We start from the raw sequence: 25,969 nt of genomic DNA on the forward strand, positions 1-25,969 counted from the left end.
TGTATATCCAAGAATGTACTTCAAAGAAATAACCATGGTATTGTTGAAATGACTTGAACTGGTGTAATTTGTAACTGTTATTGCATGTATTACTTTTGTCCATTGTGGCTATGTAAATTGGAGTACCCTGGGGAATAGTTTAGCTCAATTATGGGAAATATATATAATGGGGCCTGTTTCTTTCAGTGAGGTTTTTTCTTTGGACGAACAGCTTGCTGTGAGGCTGGGTAATGCTATCATGCTACATGCTAAAGCTATCTGCTAATTACTAATTCTACCTGCTACTAAGGCCATTTTATTGCTTTCCCGGGAATGTACAGTACCTTGCGTAAGATGTTTTTTTTTTTTGTTTTAATTGGTGATTTTTGGAAGCCCTGTAAATAAACCAGTACTTTGGCATCTGACTTCTGGAGTGACGCTGTCTCTGTACACCACCATCCAGTACCACCTGGTCACACTCATTCTGTTAAACAAGTGAGTCCCGCTAGCGCGGCATCACAGTGCCGGTCCAGAGCATGCCAAACATGCTCAATGGGTGACATGTCTGGTGAGTATGCAGGCCATGAAAGAACTAGGAGAACATGGAAGAAGTGGCCATCGAAGGTGAGCCCTTGCCCACTTGCGTCGATTGACGCAGAACTGCAGACAAATCAAAATACAGTGAGGACGTCGAGCACGCAGGTGAGTTTCCCTGAGGCGATTTCTGACAGTTTGTGCAGAAATTCTATGGTTCTGTAAACAGCAGTCCGTGTGGCTAGCCTCAGACGATCCCACAGGTGAAGAAGTCGGATGTGGCGGTCCTGGGCTGGCATGGTTACACGTAGTCTGTTGGACGAACTTCCATAATCTCTGAAACGACGCTGGAGGCGGCTTAGGGTGGAGAAATGAACACCCATTACTCTGGCAACAGCTCTACAGGACATTCCTGCAGTCAGCATGCCAATTGCATGATATCTTAACTCTTGAGGCATCTGTTACCTGGTGTTGAACAACAAAAAACTCAACATTTTATGGTGGCCTTTTATTGACATGATCACCTGTGTAGTGATCATGGGTTTTAATCAGCATCTTGATATGCCACACCTGTGCAGGAGATGGATTATTTTGACAAAGGAGAAATGGTAGCTAACAGTGATATAAACAAATTTGTGGGCAAAATTTGAGGGAAATAAGATCTTTTTGTACATAGAACAAATCTTTGATGTGTTATTTACACACATTAAAAATGGCTGCAAAAATAAGTGTTGCGTTTATATTTTTGTTCAGCGTAAATTTTCAAAGAGGAGGAAAAACAGGCCACTTTCTGTTAAATATTATATAAGGGCTTAAAAAACAGGCTGTCTGTCTCCCTAATGTAATAAATAATGACGGGATCTCTGCATCAAATTTTATTTTAGTTAAATTTATTTGACTGACACATAAGGTATATTTCTGCGTTGATATCTGGTCATCCATTTTTCCTTCGTTTTGGAAAAAAGTATGCATTTTAGGCTTCAAAAGTGTTGTGTGCTGAATGCTTGGGCATTTAACAGTTTTGTGTTTTTATATTGCTGAGATAGTTTTAGCCTATGTTCCCTATAATGCATCACCTAGATATTGACAAAATTCCCTCCAGTGGACCATTCTAAAGCTACCAGCAAGAGCATCTAGTGATCTGTCTTGATCCACACAATTTAAAAGCCTGATTAAACTGCAGTGACAATTTCTCAGCCTTGTTCCAATGGAGGTATCCTGTCTGTCAACAGTAGCCTACTTGCAACCAATATCAAGCTCAGGAAGAAAAAAAACATAACATTGGGCGCAATTGTTTTGATTCGTCCAAGGAGACAGGACAGCCGAGGATGCATAAAATCATCGTAGCTTGTTGCATTTGGGAGTTAATTCAGGTAAATTGGAAAATACAGCTAATTTTGGACACCTTAAGCAATAGGCTAAAACAATGCAAATCATTATTAACTTGTCTCATTCCTTGCAATGGGCTAAAATTATGAAGATAAAAACATCAAAATCATTTCAGAAACGTATAGTAAATTGTGCAAAGCATCAAATTTTTTTTAAACAAATTCATCGTAGCTTAAAAAGTCAACTGAAAAATATTAACATGAATTATAGGTTAAAAGCTCAATAGCCTCTGAGAAGGGGGGGGGGGGGGGTCAGGAGCAGTGGAGAAAGGGAAGGGAAACACTAAAACATTTACACCACTCCCTAAAACATAAAATTGATCTATGTGAATTTATTTAATCGTTAAACATAGTATCTGATCATTTGTTCGCAACTACAACATTTTTCAGTGGAACATGGCAGGGTACAATGCTAAGGATTTTTTCAGTAGGTCAATCTTCTACTTGCCCCAGGCCCAGTTGACAAAATAAATACGACCACTTTTTAAAAGAGATTACAGACTGTTTGCATTAAAAAGTGTAAAAACGTCAATCTAAAGTAGTTCTTTATTAAATATGAAAATCTGCCAATCGCCACCACCAAATTGGGTGAGCTTCATCTTTCTGAGCAGTTTAGACTAACTGCAGATGTGAAAAACATCATTTTCACTTGACTTGAATAAGACTTATTGGTACTGGCCTGATCAGTCACCAGGCGGACACTCCTTATTGCAGAGCCCTGCTTTGTAATTTTGTGGTTACAGAACGATTTAATGCTTAATTTGCTTTCATGAAGCTATGGCTGTTGCCATATACAATTACATCCACTAGCACAGCATTTAGCAGTATACCGGAACAATGCCAGGAAAGGCCCTCAACAGGACTTCCTCTTCCATCATAATTGATTGGCAGGGTACAGTAGCTCCCATTTGGCGACCAATCTCTAATATTTAAGCACCAATGGAATTTCTAAGTCGCACTGGGGAAATCAACTTGCATGAATTCTTACAACAGATCATAAACCATGTATAAAGGAATTGAAAAAGAAAGCTGATCAAATGCCAATAATAACATGTATACCACATACACTCTTTTTTAACATGCACATTTTCTTATGTCCAACTCCAGATCAACATTGTTACATATAGATTTCATACAGATCACAGGTACAACCTGATCAACTACTCCATGCACGTCATTAACACGTCTTGGAAGACTGCCCAATCTTTGGGCCCTGTTTCAGGAAGAATACTCTTGTTCTGGAGGGTCGTGTACAGATGACGTTCCAAACTTACCCATCTTTAGTCGTGTCTGCCACTCCCGCTATCAGCTGCACAGTCTTGGGGTTGTGATGGAGCTGTGTGTGCAGGCCCAGGAACTTCTGCACAAAGTCAGCTGGGGTCATGTAATGCTCCCCATCCTTGTCCACAAAACTTGCATTCTAGAAGGGGAGCACGGACAAAGCAAAGCAAACAACACTGTCAAGTAATCACAAACATTCTACATGCAGATGGTGGCATACATCACATTAACTGCAGCAATACAGAGTACAATTTCAAAAAAATACCCAAGAGTTTGTTTCACCTGACTCAAACAGGTACCACTCCATCTCAACTGCCAAAAGAACAGGCTGGGAAGTCAGACCAAACCACTTCCAGAGTTAATGTTTGCTGCAGATGTCACGGCTTGCAGTCTCGACCGTTCGGTTCAGCATGCATGTCAATACCATCGGTTTTTATTCCCCTGCAGTTACAGGTTCGCTCTGAAATAAACCAATCATGTCACCTGCACTTTACAGGGCTGCCATGAATGCCAGTTGAAATAAACAGATGTTTATAAATAAGCAGATGTTCTTCCAGTTCCTTCAATAAATTTCAAAAGTCTGTTCATCACAGCACTAAACTGTTAGGGCACCGAAATGATGGAGAATGGTATCAATGGCATCTTACTTTTGCATATACCAACCACTACAGCGAGTTTCCTTTGGTCATTTCCCTTTCTCTGAGTGCAGTGCAGTGTCAAATAATAAAGGACAAAAACCTGGCAAACTCCTAAAACTCCCCTGGAAGTTTCTTTACTTGGCACATTAGGTTATATGCCTCAGCTACCTTGCACACATGGCAGTTAAGTGAAGGCAATTTGCATAATACATCCATTGATGAAGAGTAGCAAAAGTACTGCTATTAAAACGCCTGTTGATGAAGTCGTCTACAGCAGGAGATAACACGGCATGGACTGTGTCAGACCTGGTGGGAACCCATGCTGTCTATACTGTTGACTCCTTTGTGTGACACAATGAAGTGTTTTTACCCAGTGTCTCCCATACATTGGCTTTATTTGGACTGCCTATTTTATGCATTTAATGTACTCGTGGTATTCCTATTTCTGAAACAAAAACATTGGAGATACAATTAAAATGGCAAAATAAAACTTCCCCGAAGGTCTTCTGAAACTCAATTAACAATCATTACCTTTCATATGAACAGCATATTGTAAAAATATGTAATAAAATATGTACATTTTAATAAATATTTTCCTAAGACTTCTGGACCAAAACAACCATAGTTGTTTGAAATTTATGATCACAAAAAAATGATCAATAAGGCTTTCTCTGGTTGTTAAATCACCTTGGTTTCCTACACTGAATTCAATGGGCAGCAAGCCCTTTTGCCCTCAACATGGAGAGTAGAGGCCATTCCTGTTACTTCTTAGGCTTCACCCCTGGCCCCTCCTGCCCTCTTCAGTTCTTATGTACACTCAATGGGTGTTCATAACACTGTGGAAATGGTATACTGAACACAGGGATGTAATGGAGTTTTTCTCCTTTCCTCAATAGTTATTGGTCCAAATCACATCAAAGTGTTTTAGTGTCTGTGAAAGCCAAAAAGCAACCACAATCTAAAATCCTGAAGGACAAGCCTTCTTGGTTTCTTAGTACCCAGGTAGAAAATAAACAAAACTCAACAGACTAATTTTGTACATTTTTTCTACAAACCATTATTGCACCTAATCACTTAAATTTGATCATAATAAAGAGAATAATATGGTGTGTAACAAGGAATTTCCAACAGATTAAGATGTGTTCAGGATAGTTTCAGGACAAAGTAGCTGAAAACCAAAGCCTAAAAGATTACCACAGAACTGAATAAACACCACTGCCACCCAGTATCAACAAAAAAATATACATTGTTAGCTCCACAAAGCTGGTATTTATTAGCCAGTATCTATCGGCTGGCCGAATTGTCGGGCCAATATCTGGCATTTTGACAGCTAACGTATGTGAAACTACTAACTGGCTAAATATAAGCTTTTGCTTGGCATAATTATTGTGTTGATTATTTAATGTCGTGGTTAACTGTGGTTGACACTTTGTACAAGTGTTAGCGCGCTAGTCAAAGTAATGTTAGCCATTATTGTAGCAACTGAAAGAGATTCTCCTCCTCAGCTAACGTTAGGTACTATCGATAGGTACTCTGAGGGGAAATCAGCTGGCAATGTAACTTAACTAGCTACAAACAGATCAGCTGCTTAGCTAATGCTACCACCATTATCCCAAGTCGACAAAGTGCAAGCGCAAATGATGGAAGTGACCGGTCATAAACTCTGCTACTGATAGGTAAATGAATAGAATCCTAAAATTGTAGTGTCGACTAGAGTTAATAAGCACCAGGCACAGTGGCCAAAACATTATTGCCTCTCAGTCACACAAAGTATTGATATCTATAGATGCACCTTCTTTAACCGTTCACCTACATTTCTTCAGTCACTATCAATCTTTCTAAATGTTAAGATGTTTTTCTCATCCTAAATGACAGCAAATCTCATCTAAGACAATCACTGGCTAAATATATATATATGTATATTATATTGTAATGTTGTTTATAGAATAATGCAATTTCATGACACTTTTTAACTCAAATACTGACCCCCGTGCTCCTTTACAAGAGTCATGTTCTGAAATCTACAGAATTACATATGCATTTTCTTACATTAATTAATGTAAAAACCATCTGAAACAACCTTTTCCTAAATAACCATGTATATTATATTGTAATGAGAATGGAATGGAATTAAACATGACATTTCTTTGTTTTTAATTAAAATACTGACAGTGATATGTATTTTTCTGACTCATTAACTAATAGAAATGTCATCTAATACAACCTGTTAAGATAACAATTTATATTAGATTGCAATGTGATTTAAAAAAAAATTAAACTGGGACTGTTGAACAGAATCAAGGAGATGATGCTATCTGCAGATAAATACTGTTAAGTGCACTAAAACTGTCATTTTCAAATATTTTTTATATTTTTCTGTTTTTGAGGGCTAAATATGTTCATTTAAGTACAGCAATTGTGACTCATTTGTTATCATTACATTGCTCTATTTTATCAAGTGCACAAAAAAACTGATTATAATCAGCACTATATCGGCCACCCCATTCTAAGTATCAGTATCGGCCAATGAAAAATCAATATCGGTTGATGAATAGTATTTATAGCTGGGAGACCCTTCAGAAACTGCTCGTATTTCAGACTAAGGCACATAAATGCATAACATGATGTAAGGAGCACAAAACCTTGACCCATAAGCAATGGCGGGGGGGGGGGGGGGGGTATGCAATGTGAAGATGGGTTTACATTTGGAGGAAGCCTTTAACCCACAATTACTGTTGCCAACTGTTAAAATGGTGGTGGATCTGTCACAGTACACGCAGCTCACGGGAGCCTCTGGGTCCAATGATTACCCCGGATGGCTGTATAACAGCCAAGGAACATAAAGCCATTTTACAAGGCCAGAGTTACAATATAGTGCAAACACTTTTCTTGTGATCTCCCTATACTCCAAGAAGGTAATGCCCCCATATACACTACTAAACAAATTCAAGAGTGACTTCAGGAATGCATTTACAGCTCCTTCATCTCTCAAAGAACTAGTGCGGGCTTCACTAATTAGCGGACCGTGGTACGGGTCCGGACCGTGTGATGGTTCTATCCGGACCGCAAGACATTTCTGATAAATTGAGAAATTAATAATAATGTTGACGGAGCGTTTTTTTAACGGGCGCAGCTTGTCCAGCTTGTATGGCGCTGGCTTGGTGGAGCTGGGAAGCCCCAGACCAATCACATGCATTATTTAAACCACTTCATGCAACTTAGCCAATCAAAGTAATTGTTTCCAGTGTGTTGAAGGAGACACTTATTTTCGAAAGCCTCGCTAGATAGTCAGAGAGAGAAACAAAAGCAGGAGCGAGCGGAGAGATGACAAAATGGCGTGCTGAAAAATTAGAAAAGTTTACCGAAAAAATTGAGTGTTGAAGGATGAATGGACAGACCAATACGCCTTCATTCTTCCCGCAGCGAGTGCCAAACCAGTCTGCCTCATATGTTCAGAGAGTGGCAATTATAAAAAGCGGCAATGTGAAACGCCATTACGAAACAAAGCACAGCTCTTTTGAGCAAACGTATCCACAGAAGTCAGAGGTGAGGGCACAAAAAATAAACTCAGAGCCCAGAATGATCGGTCCAACAGTACATACAGTTGTGAGTCAGCTTTCTTCACTATGAACATCATTAAAACGAAATATCGTTCCAGACTCACCAATGAGCACCTACGTATGTGCATGAGAATGGCACGGATTCCATTCCAGCCTAGATTCAAACTACTGGCAGGACAAGCAAAAGCTCATTTCTCTCACTAAACGAGGAAGAGAGGTGAAGTAGGAGAAAAGGGAAAAAGAAAGAGAAAAAAGGACATTAAAGTTATAATTTTCTTTAAGCACTTTTTCAATAAGAGGCACTTTTTAAAGATATTTTATTCAGAAAATTCAGTCCTGATTTCCTTTACTTGAAATGAGAAACTCATTGTGATACTTTTATTTATGATTAGGCTACTTATTGATTTTTCCTCCTCTTCCTGTGTCTGCATGAGGAAAGTACTTTGAAAATTGATAACAAATATTGTTGAAACGTTATTGAAATGTACTTCGTTTATTTCATTTGATAGTCATACAACAATATAGGCCCCTGAATCATAGCGCAAGTTAGACATAATGATGGTTCGGACCATTGCTTGGGAGTAAATTTGAGCGACTGGACCTCTTTGAATTTTAATTGAATACCCCTGAACTAGCGGCTTAACTTCAGAAGAATGATCCAAAATCACACTACACACAGTTTGGAATTGATATGATAGCATTTCAATAAGGACCTACACTGAAACTGTTCTGAAGATGAAAAGTGGCCCTACTCCTGACTAGTTACTTGATATTCATCAGGGTTTTTCCTGCATTTAAATATCTTAAACATTTTTTCAAGCTGTCTGTAGAAGACACTGGACAAAAAAAACCTGTAAAACGATTAGAAATGGTCTGTAATATGGTTTGAGAAATAAAATTCTGAAAAGCCTTTAAAATAGTGTAAGGTACAAGCAACACCAATGACAAAAAATTTCAACCGGTTGAGAAAGTTGGTCAACTTGGTGCGTCACGAACACAGTAACCACTCCCCTTTCCACGCCCCGTAAACCCATGGATAACTCGAGACCCAAAGTTTGCGCCACTGGCTTGCGGGCAAGACAATGCAAATATTCGACTAACGTTAGGTTCACTTAAATTAGAGTGCCTTTTAAGGACTATTAGATTACTTCTGGTTATATTCATTTAGCTAGCTAGCTAGCTAACGTTAGCTAGCTAGGTAGTTTGCTTTCATAAGGCAATGTTATCGATAACGTTAGCTAGCTAGTTTGCTTTTATGAGGAGGTTATAGTTGTGCTTTTATCTTAACTTGGCTAGCTAGATAGCAAAAATTATAATTGGATATAAGTCAACGTCCTTACCTTAGGTATCTATCAATACTTGATATACTACTAAGCTAGCTAGCTTGTGAAGAGTCTCCCAAAAAGAGCGCGTATCATGGGGGTAGCTATGGTAACGGGGCACGGTCTGTCAATCATAGCTAACTGACAGTTCTCATTACCATGCCCAGATGGTTCGGGTGAACTTTTATAGTGGGAAATTTAGGCTCAGAAAAATACGTTTTAAAGTACATTGAAATGACTGAATAATAAAAAAATTATGCACATTTGTTTTGTTGTTGCCTAAAGACAACTGGGAAGCGTCACGTTCAACCACCATGTTACTCCTTTAAGTTAAAAGGTAAAAGGTTCTGAGGGACAAAAATGAAATGCATTTCAAGACATATTCAAAATACCACTAGTCCTGTAGAATGACCCCTATACCATCATATAATCTGTATCCCCCCCCCCCCCCCCACCCCCAAGTCTGGCACACACATAAATATTTAAATTGTTCCAATTCATAGCTCACATCACAATGCATTTGGGTGGCTTCTTGAAGACGAAAACTTTACATTGTAAATGTAGTTAAATAAAAGGAGACGATGAATAGATTTGACAATGGCAGCAAAGACGGACCGACTGCATCGCTGTCACACAAAGTCACCACCTAAGCCTTATTCTGAGCCAGGAAAACCCCTGTCCATATAGGCTACTGTTTGTTTCCATTATTTTGTCCAAACCCTGTCAGAGTTCTCAGTGGGACTGCCCGTCCCGACCCGGCCAGAGCGAGTTTAAGTCCAAGCTCGGCACGGCCCGAGATCAAGCCAAGCCTGATGTCCAAGCCTGACCTGAAGGGGGAAGAAAAAAATAAAAAATAAAAAATGTGTATTGGTAAATGCCAAAACATTATTGCACAACTTGCACAGGCAGCTCAGACCAACACGCACACATATAGCGCAACAGGGAGAGAGAGGTGAGCTGGAACAACATGAGATTGACCAAAAACACACACCCTTCATCAAAAACTCTCAAGAATGCCCTAATAAAACAAAATGCTTTAGGCTATATTAAAACATTGCCTATATTAATTATATCATTGTTTGTCTGTTTTGTTCTTATATAGCCTAAAACTGATAATTTTTGATTTTGTTAAACAGATTTCAGCAGTCTCAGCCAGGGTAAGCCGATTTTGCCGAAAGCAAACACAATTGGATTTTACTTCTAATGTTTTCCAAGTTCGCCATGATGCAATAAAATATTTAAGCTGTGTTTTTAGAACGGGGTTAAACTTGTTTATTGTTGTATAGCTCACTTGTTCTTGCTCAATCTTCATATTCATATGGTTATTATTGGCCTATTATCATTATCACACACAGCATACAATACTGGCTTCCACACATCTGACTTTCCCTTTCCCTCCTGAGAGAGCTGAACATATTTGCCACCTGTCAACTTGGTTTTTTTAAATTTCTGATTCCACATCCATACTGTCATATATTTATTGACTTTGTTTTTGTTGTCGTAAACTTATCATTCATAGGATATCCCCAGTCCTCTGTTCCGTTCCTATACATCATAGTCAAATTGATCAAGTCAGTGCTTGCGCAGTGTGCAAAAGCAATTTGTGCTAAAGCTGTATGTTCATCATTATTTAGTTATAGTAAATGTAAGTTTTTAGCTGATTAAAATAGATACATTTTTAAAAATAGAGAAAGTCTATTTCTCTGTGTGATTAACTCAAAAAGCAACAATCAGCACAACAGACAGTGCTCACGTGTAAAAATGCAAGTTAAATACACAGAAACACGTTTTTTTTTTTTTTTTTTTTTTAAACTGTGCAGCCCGCACCCGACCTGAATCAATTATCATAAATTCTCAGCCCGAAACAGACCCAAGGGTCGGTCAGGTTCGAGTCCCAACTAGCTCGGGCTGACTTTGAGAACTCTGACCTCTTTGACTTTGGCCCCTGTACACAGAACTAATGAATTGTTTGGACATACAAGAAGCCACATTTCAGATATAAGCAGACCCAGCACACAAGACACAAAAAAAACCTTTTAAAAAAAAAACAACCAGTCCATGGAATCCTGGCCAAAACCTGTGGAAGCTTTCTGACTTAGTAGTGAAAACCAATCCCACCATGCACAGTATGAGAATGAAAGTGGACTGACTAATTTGCCCAGTAACACTTATGTGAGACCACATTAACCCACAAAAAAGCCAGATTTGTGTAGGGAAAGGCGTGAAAACACATTCTCCAACAATTGGTCGCTTCCATTTGCATTAGAGTTGATTTAGTGTGAGTAAATGAACCCAAAAAAGCCTGCTCTCAAACTAAATTTTTCCAAGACCAGTGTCTCAGCAAAGAGTGCAAGAACCCTTCACTGGTGGAAATTTAAATGTCACACTACATCAACCATCATATTTATGAGGTGTTTTAAGTGAAAGTATTAATTCCAACCATTTTCACCAAACCACTGAGCACAATTTCACCAACACTGTGTCAAGCACTTAGCCTAATCACTAAATTAAGCAAGAAAACCCAGACTGTAATTTTATTAACTGGCCTAAATGGTACTCTTACTTACAACAGCCAATTTACTAATTCATTCATGACTACAGAAACCTGACCTGCTGAATTTTCTGAAATAGATCTGAGAGATTTTGAACCAGGAACACTGTAAAGGGTGCAGTGGCAGACAAGGTCAAAAAGGAACTTTTGCAATGACAAGCTGCCCTTGTTGCAAGTGTTTCCCCTCACTGGATGTGGACAACAATGAGCAATGCCAACACTTCAGTTAACAGCAGTTATAAACCTCTCATTTTAGCCCTAGAAAAAAATCTGCTAAAAGTAAAATAAAGTGTGAATACTGACTACCTGCATATATTTCTACAATGAAAGCCTAAAAGAGTAAACTCAAGTGTGCATATGCTTCAAATATAAGAAGCACAACACAGCAATGCACCCAATGTGTCCCTGGGCCACAGACAGCTGAAGACACATGTTAATGTCAAGCTCTCAAAAAAGTAATGCAATGAGAAACCACCGGCTGAAAGGGACCCATGAATAGTCCAGGCATGTGCAAGCGACCTTTGCTAACATACGCTGGACACCATCAGCTTCAAGGACCGAATGTTCATAAGTGAAGTGAATCAGTCGTGGGTAGAGAGACATGTGCCCACTGATTTTCTTCACAATAGACACTTGTTTTCTTCATTTTACTGTCTCAAGAGGTTAACTGGGGCAATGCACTGCATCCATCATCCACATCACAAACAAAGGCTTGGTATGGCCACCGTTCCAAGCAGACCATTTAATCTAAGTTCCCGCAGTCCAACCTGAAACAGCTTTACTTTGCAGTACACTTAAACCCGTCAGTGCCTGTTTGAGAACCTGTAAATATCCACAAACACTGTATTCTGGAAACATCAACAATACCTTATACAGGTAATTACAGGATAAGTAAAACTTGAAGGCCACAAAAGAAACAAAGGGTAAATAGTTGATGCACTAATAAAGTGGTGTACGAGTCCAAGCGCATTTGAGCGCTCATGACGCTTGCACCCCAAAACATGCAAAAGACAAACATCTGCTCAATGATGACTGTGGACTTAAAAAGGGCTAATTACAATCAAGTCAAAAGGGTGAAATATGAAATATGCAGCCATGCTTCTGACTTAAGCATTGTAAAAAAGTTTGTGTCAGATCTTGTGAGACTGTATACTTTACAGTACGTGCAGTACACAACTGCATTTCAAGAAAATGGGCAAGTCTTTCACCACTTCAGTACAAGTACATAACCTTTCCATCAAGATCACCACATTGCACATCACTTACCTCTGCACACTGGCAGTTCAGCAGTTATATGTTCACAGTTATACAGCATTATCTAATCCAGTTGTCACAGTTCAGAAACGGTAACGGCAGACAAGTCCAAGGTGAAATCAAATAAATGTTCATCTGCACATGCTTTTTAAAATGAAATAAACCGAATGTATATGACATGATTGGGAATATGCAAGAAATTCATATATCGAATATAGAAGAGCATACAGTTATTGCGACAGTAACTTGCTGTTACATCGAAGGTTAAAGCAAGGGTACACGACTTAAATCACCTGCCGAAAAAGTACAAAAGCGAATAGCTGGTACGTCAATTTTACGCCACCAATACATTTAATTCATATTTTTGGCTTTCTTACCTTCAGAAAGATAGCCTTCAGTTCATGAGGATCGGCCCTTTTGGTTGATTGCACCTGAGAAGATTTTTCACACAGCTAGTCAGATAAAGGGAGCAAGCAAGTTGTAAAGGACCATAAAATGAATGCCAGTTATAAATGCATTAGAGATTACTGGTCGGTTTACTTTTCGAGGAGGTCAGCAATGACCGAGTACCCTATTATATGCCTAGACTGAAAGCAAGTAAAATATCTTTAACACAAGCACTTAGTAAACCTCAATCAAGAAAAAATACAAATTCTAGACGGAATATTCTGATGCAGCCTATCCTTATATTACATCGCCTCAGTTGTAGTTGGGTGTGCGGTAATTAGAATACATATTTAATCAATAAACTCTGCCCACAAACAAAAAGAGCGACATGTAAGTTAGTAAAACTATGCACACCACAAACATGCTCTTTTTCGTATGACAAGGCAGAGGTTTGTCGCTACTCTGGTAATCGTGGGCCGTTTAACCTACGAACTATTTAGTAACTAAATTAACTTAAACTACCGGGCATTTAAAAGTAGCCCGAAGTTTAGATAGCTTCGCATGGGTAAATGAAAACCTAGTATGAAGTTAACTAGCCTGATTCCAAGACAGTTCATTCTGCTAACGTTAGCCAGCTAGCATTATCATGCAGCCCAGCATCAGCTCATTAAACAAGGACCTACGCTACACAAACTGAAGCAAGCATTGATCTATATTGAACTGGTACTGACTATGATAACACAAACGATAAGAGTAACTAAACACACGTCGACAACGCTGTGATGAGCAAAGCTTAACTGTAACCTTAAAATAAACATAGCTAAAAAGCAAATTCCAAGGCCAAGCAAGCGGCCGGGCGTCAACGCAAGGATGCTTGCAGCAGTACGTACACTGCGATTTAAAAATCCACACTAATTGCATACGTACACCCTTGCATGTCACCATTAATTTATTTAAACAAGTAAAACACAAAAAATAAAAGTAACAGCAATCTCTATTAAGTGAAATTTAGCTGGAGTCACCTTGACCGCCATGCTGGCTGTGACGTCACTTCAGTTTGCGCAGGCGCTTGGGGATCTAGTACTAGGACCAACAGGCAAAATAATTGGGTGCGTGAGAGTTTTTTTAGGTGAACATTTGTGTGGACGAAGAATATGGAACAAGCAGGGCAGTCAAGCTGATGTTGGTGAAAATACAAAGAACTTCGATTACTGAACATTGTGTTACGGCACACCTTGCAGTCACTGAAAATAGCATTGCATTTACTGCGTTTTAAAATTTGCTTAGCTTAAGTCTAATTTCGTGTAATATAGCTAGTGCGAACAGACAAGTTCACAATCTAGATAGACATCCAAGTCTTTGGAAACCTGTTGAAAAAGCTAGCTACTACAACTTCAACACTGTAGTTTTCAAAAACAGAGATTGGCAGTTTGATTGAACAGTAGGCCTATTGCACGTTAAATTGATTAAGATCCTTGCCCGTTTAAGATCAATAGTTACTCCCAACCTTTTCCCTTCAGCGGCACACTTTCCAAATTTACAGAATCTCATGGCACACCACTCTCAAAAGCATAAAAAATAAACACTACAGCCCCCCTCCACGCACGCACGTAGGCCTAAATGTTCTTTTGTGGTTTTAATTAAGCGATATGCATTTTAATGACGTTTATTTTGGCTTTTGTGAGTGGGATTTGTTCATTTAAGTTTTTTAAATTCATTTGAACATTACATTTTTTAAAAGGATTTTTCACACGGCACACCAGAGTGACGCGGCACAACGGTTGGGAAACGCTGTCCTAACACATCAAGTATATCCTGTTTTGACAGATCTGCGATCTGTCTTCCTATTCATTAAGTGTGGACAAATTCATTTCAATGTTAATAGAAATTTGTTCACAGTAATATGTCAAGTGTACTGTGGATTAAAGGGCTCTCAAAGGGACTCCTTGGCATTTCATGCAGTTGCTTGTCTGAGAAAGAAAGGGCCCACATTTGCAAATTATGTAGGACATAGGCATTGGCTACTGAAGAAAGTCATTCTTGTTCTCCTGAGCTGAAAAAGATTGCTAATTTCACGAAACAAATGAATATTAAAACAAATAAAAAGATTGAATGTCTCAAAAATAATAGGCTACTAGCAACCTTATGTGTGTGAGGGCTCTTTTTCCGTTGTTGCTGTCCAACTGTTGACTGTTGAATTTGTCACTGCTGTGAAGACCCAGTCATGCATTACAGGTGCAAGGCTGTAAATCTTCCAGAAAATCCTAGTATAATGTTCCAGAATTCAAAGATAAAACTGCATATGTTGCCCTAGTCACTGTTGGGTGTAGCCTACCTTTAAGTGTTACAAGAAACCAGAAGGCGCTGTAGTGAAAAAAAAATATATATAGTTGTATCTCAGAGTCAGGGGTCAGATTATCCTCAGTTTAAGATTACTGTGCAAGTCACATATAGCTGCACCTGCCGAATAGACTGCACTGAAAATGATAATAGCATGACATTGCAACTGTGTAATATGTCTGGTGTGCTTTACTTTGGCATGGTCATTTATTTTATTGAGCTTTCACTCTGCTGTAGTCTGTAGCCTTCATTTTGAGAGACTTTTCCAAATTAAATGCTTTATTTGGATCAGCACTGAAGTGAACTAATAGACTATTAAGTGTCATTTATTTTTGACAACAGATTATTTTAGAGTGCTCTCCGCCAGGGAACACTTGTTTGTCACTGTGACCTTGTTATGTTTTCTCAGATAACAACTGGGGTATTCCCAGATAACCTGTATAAACTACTGTCCCATACATGGCCTGTACTGTGATGCAATAGTGTCTACAGGAAACTGCTCTTAATCTTTTGTCATGGTGATTATGATTAATGATTGATCCACAAGGTTATCAAACAGTAAACAAAAAGGAACTCCAAAAGATAGTGTGTATTTGAGGCGTTGTCTAAATGAGATGACTAACATAGTGAAACATGCAATTGAAAAAACTGTGATGCAGTATTTGTATTTTAGCATTCTGGTATTGTCCCTTGATTCCTTCCTGTATAAATGTCAAAAAAGGACTGGAGATAATTTGCTACTTGGAGGATTATAAATGGGGAGGAGAAATTGGGGTTTCTTATTTCTGGTTTTACGGGGTATGGCTGCTAGTGGTCAGGTAATGGTTTTGGAAAAAGGACCCACCATTTAGAGAGCTCAAACAAACCGCATTAGCACTGCTTGAGTGTCATTTTATTTTCCAGTTAACTATGCCTTTTTAGGTTAAGGTTATATAATTTTTCTGCCAGTATGCAGAACTCATACTAGCTGTATCAACGGATAACAATTAAGGGCTCTATTTTCCAAAATCAATGGGGTCTATTTTCGGACCAGCACATGGCGTGTTGTGAGCTGTTGTACTGGTCATATGGAATTTTTGCCATATTTTGACGAACCTGAGCAGTTTGGTAATTTTGTGACTTGCTGTGCATCAAAGTGGGAGGGGAGCTGCTGCTGGGGGTGTGTCAGCCCATATCGCATGGCACAGGGCTATTTTGCCAGCTCTGTAAAATTTTCGGGTCAGTCCACTCTGTCATTTGCACCATTCATCACCCGCCTGCCCAAACTGTGTCTGTGACATATGGCGCAGGCCATCATCCAGCAGATTGGTCATTTTTGGGCTTTACCATGCAATGCACAGATGTTTCACAGTCAATTCAAAAGGCAATCAAGAGTTTTCATGGGTATACTGTCCAATTTGACTTTGATATAAATTCCAGAAGAAGGAAAATAGCATTTATTGTTCATTGTCTTTTTTGTCATTTTCATTCCTGTATTTATTTCTATTTTTAAATTGTTTATGGCTGTTCTTACACTGCATTTTGGTCCTGTGTTTTGTTCTTTTTCTTACACTCGTCAGTAATAAGAAGAATGACAATAAACGCATTTTGGAAAATATTTTCAGTTAACTGTGACTGTAGTTAAAATGATAGCAACAGTACTGGCACAAATTATGGATAAACAGAGCTTGATGATTAATGTAATATTTTGCAACAATCTCTCTTAATAAATGTAATATGTAACAAATGTAGTATCAACATAAAACAAAAATGTAGAAATAATTAGCATTTGAGTGAAACAAGTAACAATCATTAGAAATTCCTATATGTATTAGTTTATACCAACATAATTGAGAAGTACTGTATCTCACGGGTGGACATTTTAAAATCAGTAGCCTATTTTTTTTTACATAAAATAATAATATTTGTGCAAAGAAAAAAGTTTTGTTGGCATGTTAATCTTATTTAAAATTACTGATGGTCACAGAATTTCATTACCACTCATGGTCAAGAAGATATAGGGGAATTTTTACTTAATTACATAGAAGTAATGTGATCAAAATCTGTGAAAGTACACTATAAAGAGCGTACATGTGTCTCCTACAATATGTCGCATTTAGTTTTAGGCGACAGTCAGATGCTACAACTGCAAAGTATGTGTGGGACAGTTACTGTATAACAGAGGCAATGAAAAATAACTGCGTAAATCTTTAAAGCTCCAGGTAACAGTATTCAAATTGTCATTACATTCCCCAGAAGTGACAACTGATTGTCTTCTTAATATTTCTTTCAAGTTTTTATCACAATTATAAATTGTAATAAACACTATTATATTATTGTGATTATTATACAGACAGGGACAGGTGGGCGTGTATCCTGTACTCATTAACATTCCTATCTGTAAGAGACGACATATGTAAACCACTCCTCATCAATAGGTTAGAGCCAGTGAGTACAGTAACCTTACACTACCAGACAAAACAAAAGAAAGCAACATGGACTAGGCTTTGCCTTTGTATAGTTAAACCTTAAGATCATTCAATGTGTAATAACAGTGTAACACTCAGATACTGTACACTAACATTAGACTCTATAGCAATCTCAAACCCTGGACATTACACCCAAATAAAGAAAGTCTTTGATTCCGCATATTCAAGCTTGTAAGCTATTGTTTTGAAATTATTGTGAATTAATGATGGACTCCTGCTTTATAATTTTTCGTTCTTTCATTAAAGCAGAACTGAATTATTTTACTGCTGTAAACAGGATCACAGGCATTGTATGATCTCCCCTAGCTTTATTTTGTTTAATAAAACTGCAAGATACTGTTGTCATTATTTCTTAGTTTTGGCATACAGCATTTAAGCTATTCAGCTGCAGGCTTAATGGGAAATTAAAACTGGCCCATATGGGATTCATTCAAACTAAATTATTGAAAGAAAGTTACAGCCCAGCTCTGCTTCTCCCGTAAAAAAAAAAAAAAAACATCTTATGAGAAACATCTGATTAGTTTATCGTTATTCTTCTCTTTCATTGCAGTGGTAGAGTATGGGAATCCCCCCCCCCTTCCCCCCCACCGTAAAGCGCACAGCTCTTGAATGGAATGGAAAGAGATAATTTGATTTTCTGTTAATAAAAGCTGCTGCCCCACACCCACTGATAATATATTCAGTATAACCCAACTGTGTTTCCAGGCACTCCTCACGTTTGGGCTGTGTGCTCCTAGCCTCCTGTCCCGAAAATACCAACAATCACAAGCCCAGTCCGCCACAGGCTGCGCCATTGACTGCACCAATGCGCCATGCAACATTGGGCTCTATTTTCCAGTTTTTTCAATGACAACAGATGTCCCACCTAACAACAAACAAATTTGCCTCAAATAACTATAAGGCCAACATATTGGATTTTCCATCATTTAGAATTTTCTGCCTCCAGCAGTTTCACCCTGTGTCGTCCTCCCAGCTGTCTGAGGTGGTATCACACATGAATCCCACTTACTGTCCCTTAGACATTATACCGTCCCTCCTTTTCAAAGAAGTTTTTGTCACGATCTGCCCACTTATTTTCGCTATAATTAATAGCAGTTTAACAAATGGATTCGTCCCTTTCAGTTTTAAACACGCTATTGTGCAACTCCTACTAAAGAAACCTAGCCTAGACCCTAATGACTATAAAAGCTACAGGCCTATCTCCAAGCTACCATTTACTTCTAAGGTTTTGGAAAAAGTTGTCTTCTCCCAGGTATCCTCCTACTTGAACACAAACAACATTTTGACAAATTCCAGTCTGGTTTTAGAGCTCTGCATAGTACAGAATCCACTCTGTTGAAGGTATATAATGATATCCTTCTCTCTGTCGATTCCGGTTCCTGTGCCATCTTAGTCCTGCTCGACCTCAGCACAGCATTTGATACAATCGACCATGGCATTCTCTTAAAACGCCTGGAGGGTGAAGTTGGTCTGCAGGGCTCAGTGTTAAAATGGTTTACCTCCTACCTGAAAGAAAGAACCTTTTCCGTTAAAATAGGAAACTGTTCTTCATCCCCTGCGTCCATTAAATGTGGCATTCCCCAAGGTTCTATTTTAGGGCCTCTTTTATTCTCACTCTATATGCTTCCCCTTGGCTCTATTTTTGAGAAACATAATATTGTGTATCACTGTTATGCGAATGACACACAGTTTTACCTGCCAGTTACACCTGACAATGCTTGCAACTTTAACTGTCTAGATGACATTAAATTCTGGATGGTGAGAAACTTCCTTCAACTAAATGATAACAAAACGGAAGTAATTATATTTGGCCCTCCCAGCTCTGTCACTAGCCTAAGCAATGCGCTTGGTCCCCTGTCTAAAAATGTGCAAATTGTAGTTAGAAATCTTGTGTCTTCTTGGACACGTCTTTTTAACAGACAAGTCAGTAGTGTTGTGAAGGGCAGGTTTTATATGCTTAAAACCATAGCCAAGCTTAAGCCGTTTTTATCTCATAAGGACCTGGAAACAGTTATCCATGCTTTTATCACCTCTCGGCTGGATTATTGTAATTCCCTATATATGGGGTTGACCACTCTGTCTCGACTGCAAATGGTCCGGAATGCAGCTGCTAGACTTTTAACTGGAACAAAGAAAAGGCAACGTATTACTTCGGCTCTGGCTCTTTTGCATTGGCTACTGGTGAAATATAGAATTGATTACAAAAATTTTACTATTTGTTTGTAAAGCCCTAAATGGATTGGTTCCACAGTACATCACCGATCTACTGACTCCATATTCTGCCCCCAGATCACTTAGGTCATCAGCAAAACAACTCCTCTCAGTCCCCGACTCAAGTCTTAAAACTAAAAGGGGATCGGGCTTTTTCTGTTTCTGCCCCCAGGGTCTGGAACAATCTCCCATCCCATATTAAGTCCTGTCACACCATTGATAATTTTAAATCACATTTAAAGACCCACCTTTTTTCTCTTGCTTTTAAAGTGCAGTTTGAGGTTGTCCTACAGTTTTCTCCACTCTTAATTTATTTAGTTATTTAGTTATTTAACATCCTCTCACTGCATTTTTAATCTGTTGTTGGTCTTATTCAGTCTTTGTTAAATTGATTTTATCCTGTACTTGTATTATATCCTACTTTATCCTAATACTTATTCTTTTTATTTATTTATTTATTTATTTATGTTGTATTGTTAATACACGTATTGTCAGGCAGATTTCAGTTTGTGCAGGCTGAAGGTATCACTTCTAGCTCCCTTAGTGTATCGTAGTGTGCCCCAGGGATCGGTCCTGGGACCACTCCTATTCATTTTATACATAAACAGGCTTGATCTAAATGTTTCAAATGCAAATTTCCACTTTTATGCCGATGATACTGTGATATACTGCTCTGCTTCTACACCAATCCAGGCTCTATGTCAGCTACAACTTGCTTTTAATACTGTACAACTCACCCTTTGTGATTTAAAACTTGTTTTGAATGCTGAAAAAACAAAACTCATGATGTTTTCTAATGCAAAGAGCCACTGAACCTTCCATCCATCACCACTTTTCAGGGCAATGAGATTGAGTCTGTATCTCTGTACAAATATCTAGGAATTGTAATTGATGACTCTCTCTCTTTTAAGCCTCACATTCAGCAACTGGTGAAAAAACTGAAGTTGAAATTGAGTTTTTATTTTTGAAACAAGTCTTGCTTTTCCTTCGAGGCTAAAAGGAGACTTGTTGCTGCCACTTTTGTGTACCGTGACTACGGGTAGGGGGGACCCAAACGCAGAGGGAAAAAAAACACAAACTCAAAAGGGAAAATTAACAAAGACTTTACTTACACGACAGGCAAACAAGCAGGGAACAGAAAAGGCCACGATGGGCAAAAACACAAACTCAAAAAATATCTAATGAAACAGAAAACAACAGGAACTCAAAAACACAGGCAGGGCAGAACACAGGCAGGCAGAGTACAAGTAAGTCAAACAAACACAAACAGGTCAAAAACACAGGCAGGTACATACGGTCTGAAACACAAGTCGGGAACAAACACAAGGAACCAGCACCCGAGTCAAGGGAACAAAGAACTTAAATAGACAGGGCGTAACAAGACACAGGTGAACTCAAAAAACAATCAAAGCAGAAGGAGGGGATAACAAGACACAGGTGGGAACAATGATGGAATAACGAGACAATTGAAAACAATCATACAATTAACAGGGGGGGAGCAGGACACATAACAGAAGTGCCGCCATCTGGCGGCCCAACAAGGGAAACACAGACAGGAAAACACAGAACCATGACAGGACTATGGCGATGTTATATACATGCATGCACCTTCGCAATGCCTACATGCATTGGATAATGTCTACCACGGAGCACTGCAGTTTATTACAAATTGTAAAGCCCTTACTCACCATTGTTCCTTGTATGCTCGGGTTGGATGGCCTGCTTTGTCCACCCGTAGACTCAGCCATTGGCATATTTTTATTTATAAGGCTATTCTTGGTTTGCTTCCATCTTATCTACGGATTTACATCCTTCAGAAAAGTGTTGGAAGTTACTGTCTTAGCTCTCAGGACCTATTCCTGCTATCTGTCCCTAAAGCCCGTACTGAATTGGAAAAAAGGGCGTTTAAGTATGCTGCTCCCTTTTCTTGGAATCAGTTGCAAAATGACCTGAATCTTCGGGAGCTGGTCTCATTGGATGCTTTTAAAGTAATTCTTAATGATTTGGAGGCAGGCACATCAGGCTGCAGATGTTTTGAATGAATTATATTGCCCCTGTGTGATCCCTGATGTTGATGATTTACGACGAATATTGATAATTATTTAAATATTTCAAATAGTTTTAAATATTTCTAAATATTTAAAAAATATATTTTAAATGTTTTCAAATATACTGTATTTTGTGATTCTGTAATTTTTATTTATTGTAAATTGTTATATGTTGTTATGTCTGCAACCCTGTTAATTGTGCTGCTGCCTGTCTTGGCCAGGATGCTCTTGTAAAAGAGATTTTTAATCTCAGTGAGACTTTTCCCGGTTAAATAAAGGTTAATAAATAAATAAATAAATAAATAAATAAATAAATAAATTGTATTGTGTTGTAATTTTGTTGTGGTTTGTTGTGTTGTATTGTAGTGACTGGAAAGCACTTTGGCGCAATTCCTGTTGTTTTTAAATGTGCTATACAAATAAAAGTGACTTGACTTGACTTCTGAAAACAGTTAAAATGCTACTGCTCCTACAAAATTGAATGATGCAATGAATCTGCAGTGAGTGTGGCTTATCACAAAAATTCTAATAATTCCACAACCATTTCACATCAATTATGAAACTCGATATGGGCATTTACACTATCCCTGAAGGCTTAGCTCAATCCAACCACATGATGGCACTATAGAGATCCAAATATGAATATTCAAAAATTCACTGCTGCATCAGACAGGTTCCTAAGTTGATGGCATGGTTCAAAATCTCAGTTGGAACATACATGCAGAAAGGTCGTGTCCACCATCATAGAGGCCTAGTGGTTGTCTACTGTTGGCTGGTGCTTCTTGGGCCCCATGGCTTGCAGCTATATTTGAAATTCACTTAAAGTAAAAAATGTTTGTGTCAGTTGAAAGCTTATTGCTTATCACTAAGCCTAGGTTTTCCATCTAATTTCCAATTATTTAAAAAAACACCTACAATCAAAAAAGTAGCCCAGCTTCCATCTAGACCCTCCTAGGCTACAATCAATTATTTAAAATATTTTACATAACATTTGTTCACATTTGTGTTTTCTAACTGCCTTCATGTAAATGTTCTGGGAATGTTCTCAGCCTGCTAGCAAAGTATTGTGCTGAAGCAACCTGATTGAAAGCATAGCTTTCTGTAACAGCCAGACTGAACACATTTTCATGAGTTAACTAACATCTAGCATTCAAATGAACTAATACTACAAACTTTTAGCAACCAATACTTAATACGAGCAAATGCAGAGTAAACTAGAATGTAAAGTTTATGAATAAACTTAGATTGCTTCAGCAGTCGTTCAGCTGTTACCTGTTGAAGAAGTGAGAGAGCTGTAGCATCTTAAAACCTTACCAGTCTATCATTATTATCATTATTATTTAACCCCTTAGCGCACATGCCAAATCTGACCAATCCTTGCCCATTTAGGGGGTACCCTATTTAAAGCTTTATAACTCCAGATGTGAACACCACAGAGACTTGAAAAATGGCTTAAATGAAGCAAGACATTTGTACAATTTACAATACTAATGCAGATAAGTTTATATTTATAATTTTGGAAGAAATTAAGTGCCACAAATGCAATTGTCTAGACAAAACATCAAAAATGAATTTTCACTTTTTTAGTTTGCAATGAAATACTGAGAGATTGCATATATACAGCAGGTTAAACTATACACATGCTGGATCAAAAACGTCTTGACCACATGTTCATAAAATCCAAGGGTGGATATGTAGAACTACTAAAGATGCATGAAGCAAAAACTAAGCAGTGTACCCAGCATCTCCAAATCTACCCAAAATGTCTAAATTATGCATTGCTGTAAATCACAACAAATTCACGTAGGCTATTTCGCTACAAATCAACTGTTTTTCCTCAGGAAACTCACTGTTGCATAATTTTCAAGTGGTAATTACAAGCTTTCTGTCAGTACAGTGGTCTAAAATAGCTAGGGTGTCCAGAAACATCCAAAATCTCTCCAAAAAGGAATATAATGCTTTTTGTCCACTGTAAAGCATACAAATGCGCCCCTTATGAAGGTTTAAGATCAAACATTGATATCAGATTTAAAAATAATGTAAAAAATATTGTCACACAAAGTGTACAGTACCTAAATGTGTAATAATCAACTCTTGTATGTATTTCTATACTCTGTACTCTCGTGTGTTTTCTTGTATGGGGATGGGACGACATCAAAACAATTTTCAACCGTCCACCACATTTTGGCTATGTTCCAACTCTCATGTCATCACTGTTGCGTGCTTCACAAAAACTATTACACTACTAACTAATGCTTACATTACAGTGTGAAATATCCACATTATGTAATACCACTAACCTATGTAAAGACACTCAATTAAAAAAATAACGTATATTATAACCGAAATATTTTGAGCAGTAGGACTAATACTTACATAGCAATGATGAAATCTTATGTGTTCAGTAGATGGAGACAGAGACAGTAAATCAATGATACTGTTCTATCCGCTTCTGTTTTGCTCCAGGAAACGATGTCAGCTAGGTCTATCAGTAAACATATGGCTTAGCTATGCTCAGAAGTCCTCAATAACAATAGTATTTTCCAAGAAATTACGAAACATCGTTCACAACGATTTGTTAGGTGAAGCGTCTTTTACTGCTACTACCTCAGAGTGAATGCGTAAGTGGATGCGATGATAAGAAAATTTTCGGTTAGGCTGAGCTATAAAACGCTATTCCAACAGCAAAATTAGACATGTTATACATCGTTAGAAAGCTTATACTCTCACGTACTGAATAAATGAATTGTCATTCGAGCCAGACTGTACTAAAAAGGGTGATAATGCCGTAAACAACAGGTGTGGTATTACTTACAGCTATTTTGGAAGGTAGGCCTACCCAGGCATCACAAATGCGCGTATATTTCACAAACGGATTGTCCAAGATAATATGACCACTCAGTCTTAAAAGGGACATGTCTACGCGTAAAACCGGCTATTGCCGGGTTTATCTTGTTGCTATGACATAGTGGTGAAATAATATTTTTATGAATGCCCAGATAGACAATATCCATTATGTCATGGGTGGGGGGTGTAGTTGCAGGTGAGACTGCAGGGAGGGGGTGCGTGTTAAATGAACGACCAAGAGCGATAATGGTGGCGCTGCGAAACTCTGTATTCAGCATAGTTGTCCTGTATCGTCTACTAATGAAACTAAAACAAAGCGTTTCTATTTTTCCCACAGCTCGCAGGCAGGACATACCGCCATGGGCTACGCATGGCAAATTGTGGTCACGTCCTCAAGGACGACATTTGAGGGAGATTTTGTGGGACGCATGTGCAGGTGGTGTTAACAAATACTTTGGTTGCAGGAGCAATGCATGTCTGAGTTGAACAATCTAGACATGCCGGCGTGCCGACCACAAGGGGCATTGCGCTAATGTCGCTTCACAGTTTCCAACTGTTTCCCTAATGGCTATTTTGCTTGCTACTTGGGTTACAACTGTGAGTATGTAACGGATCGCTAGAAATGCTAGTGGGGACCAGCCTTTTTAATATTAATCTAAAATACACATGACGGGACACTTCTACAATATGATCTCAAGTAAAGACAAGTTTCATCAATCTCTATAGGGTGGTGGATACACGTCCCCTTAGCAACTAAAGCTAGCACTGGGCGACCTCTGACATATTTGCCGGCACAGAAAAAAAATCGCGAAAGTTCTGAAAAAATTACCTCCGGAGGATAACATGGACGTTTTTTTCTACATAAATAGGTGCAGGCTGTTGCCTATATTTCACCTATTTTATATAGACTACAGTTGCAAATCTGTTTACGTTTTCCTGTCTATCGAACGAACCCGGTCGATAGGTGCTCACATTCTATGGGCTATATTACTGAAAAATTCTGATATAGACTAACCAGTAATATCAGAAACTTTTTTGCAAGCTAGCCACTTAAATTGAATTCTCCTTTTTGCTGTTAGAAGAGCAGTGGAAGGCAATGATAGCTTGGAAAATATTAATTGCAGTTGTATAGTGAAATCAACCCCATACTAAAAGTTGCCA

At 38.4% G+C, this 25,969-nt stretch overlaps 1 protein-coding gene across 3 annotated transcripts in view; it reads right to left on the bottom strand.

The window, feature by feature from the left end:
* slc25a12 (solute carrier family 25 member 12) overlaps positions 1-14,020 on the bottom strand; it is a 50,350-nt gene extending 36,330 nt beyond the window's left edge. The window contains exons 1-3 of one of the 3 annotated variants that reach the window (XM_064327173.1): positions 13,917-14,020; positions 12,885-12,938; positions 3,176-3,321 (exon numbers count right to left, since the gene is read on the bottom strand). In XM_064327173.1, coding sequence (XP_064183243.1) covers positions 3,176-3,321; positions 12,885-12,938; positions 13,917-13,928 — 212 coding nt within the window. In that variant the 5' untranslated portion in view covers positions 13,929-14,020. Of the gene's footprint in view, positions 1-3,175; positions 3,322-12,884; positions 12,939-13,661; positions 13,728-13,821; positions 13,855-13,916 lie in introns of those variants that run through there. The other 2 variants (XM_064327172.1, XM_064327171.1) reach the window with 2 other exon arrangements.
* Between the last annotated feature and the right edge of the window lie 11,949 nt (positions 14,021-25,969).

Source organism: Anguilla rostrata, chromosome 3, assembly GCF_018555375.3.
Source record: "Anguilla rostrata isolate EN2019 chromosome 3, ASM1855537v3, whole genome shotgun sequence".
Taxonomy (NCBI): Eukaryota; Metazoa; Chordata; class Actinopteri; order Anguilliformes; family Anguillidae; genus Anguilla; species Anguilla rostrata.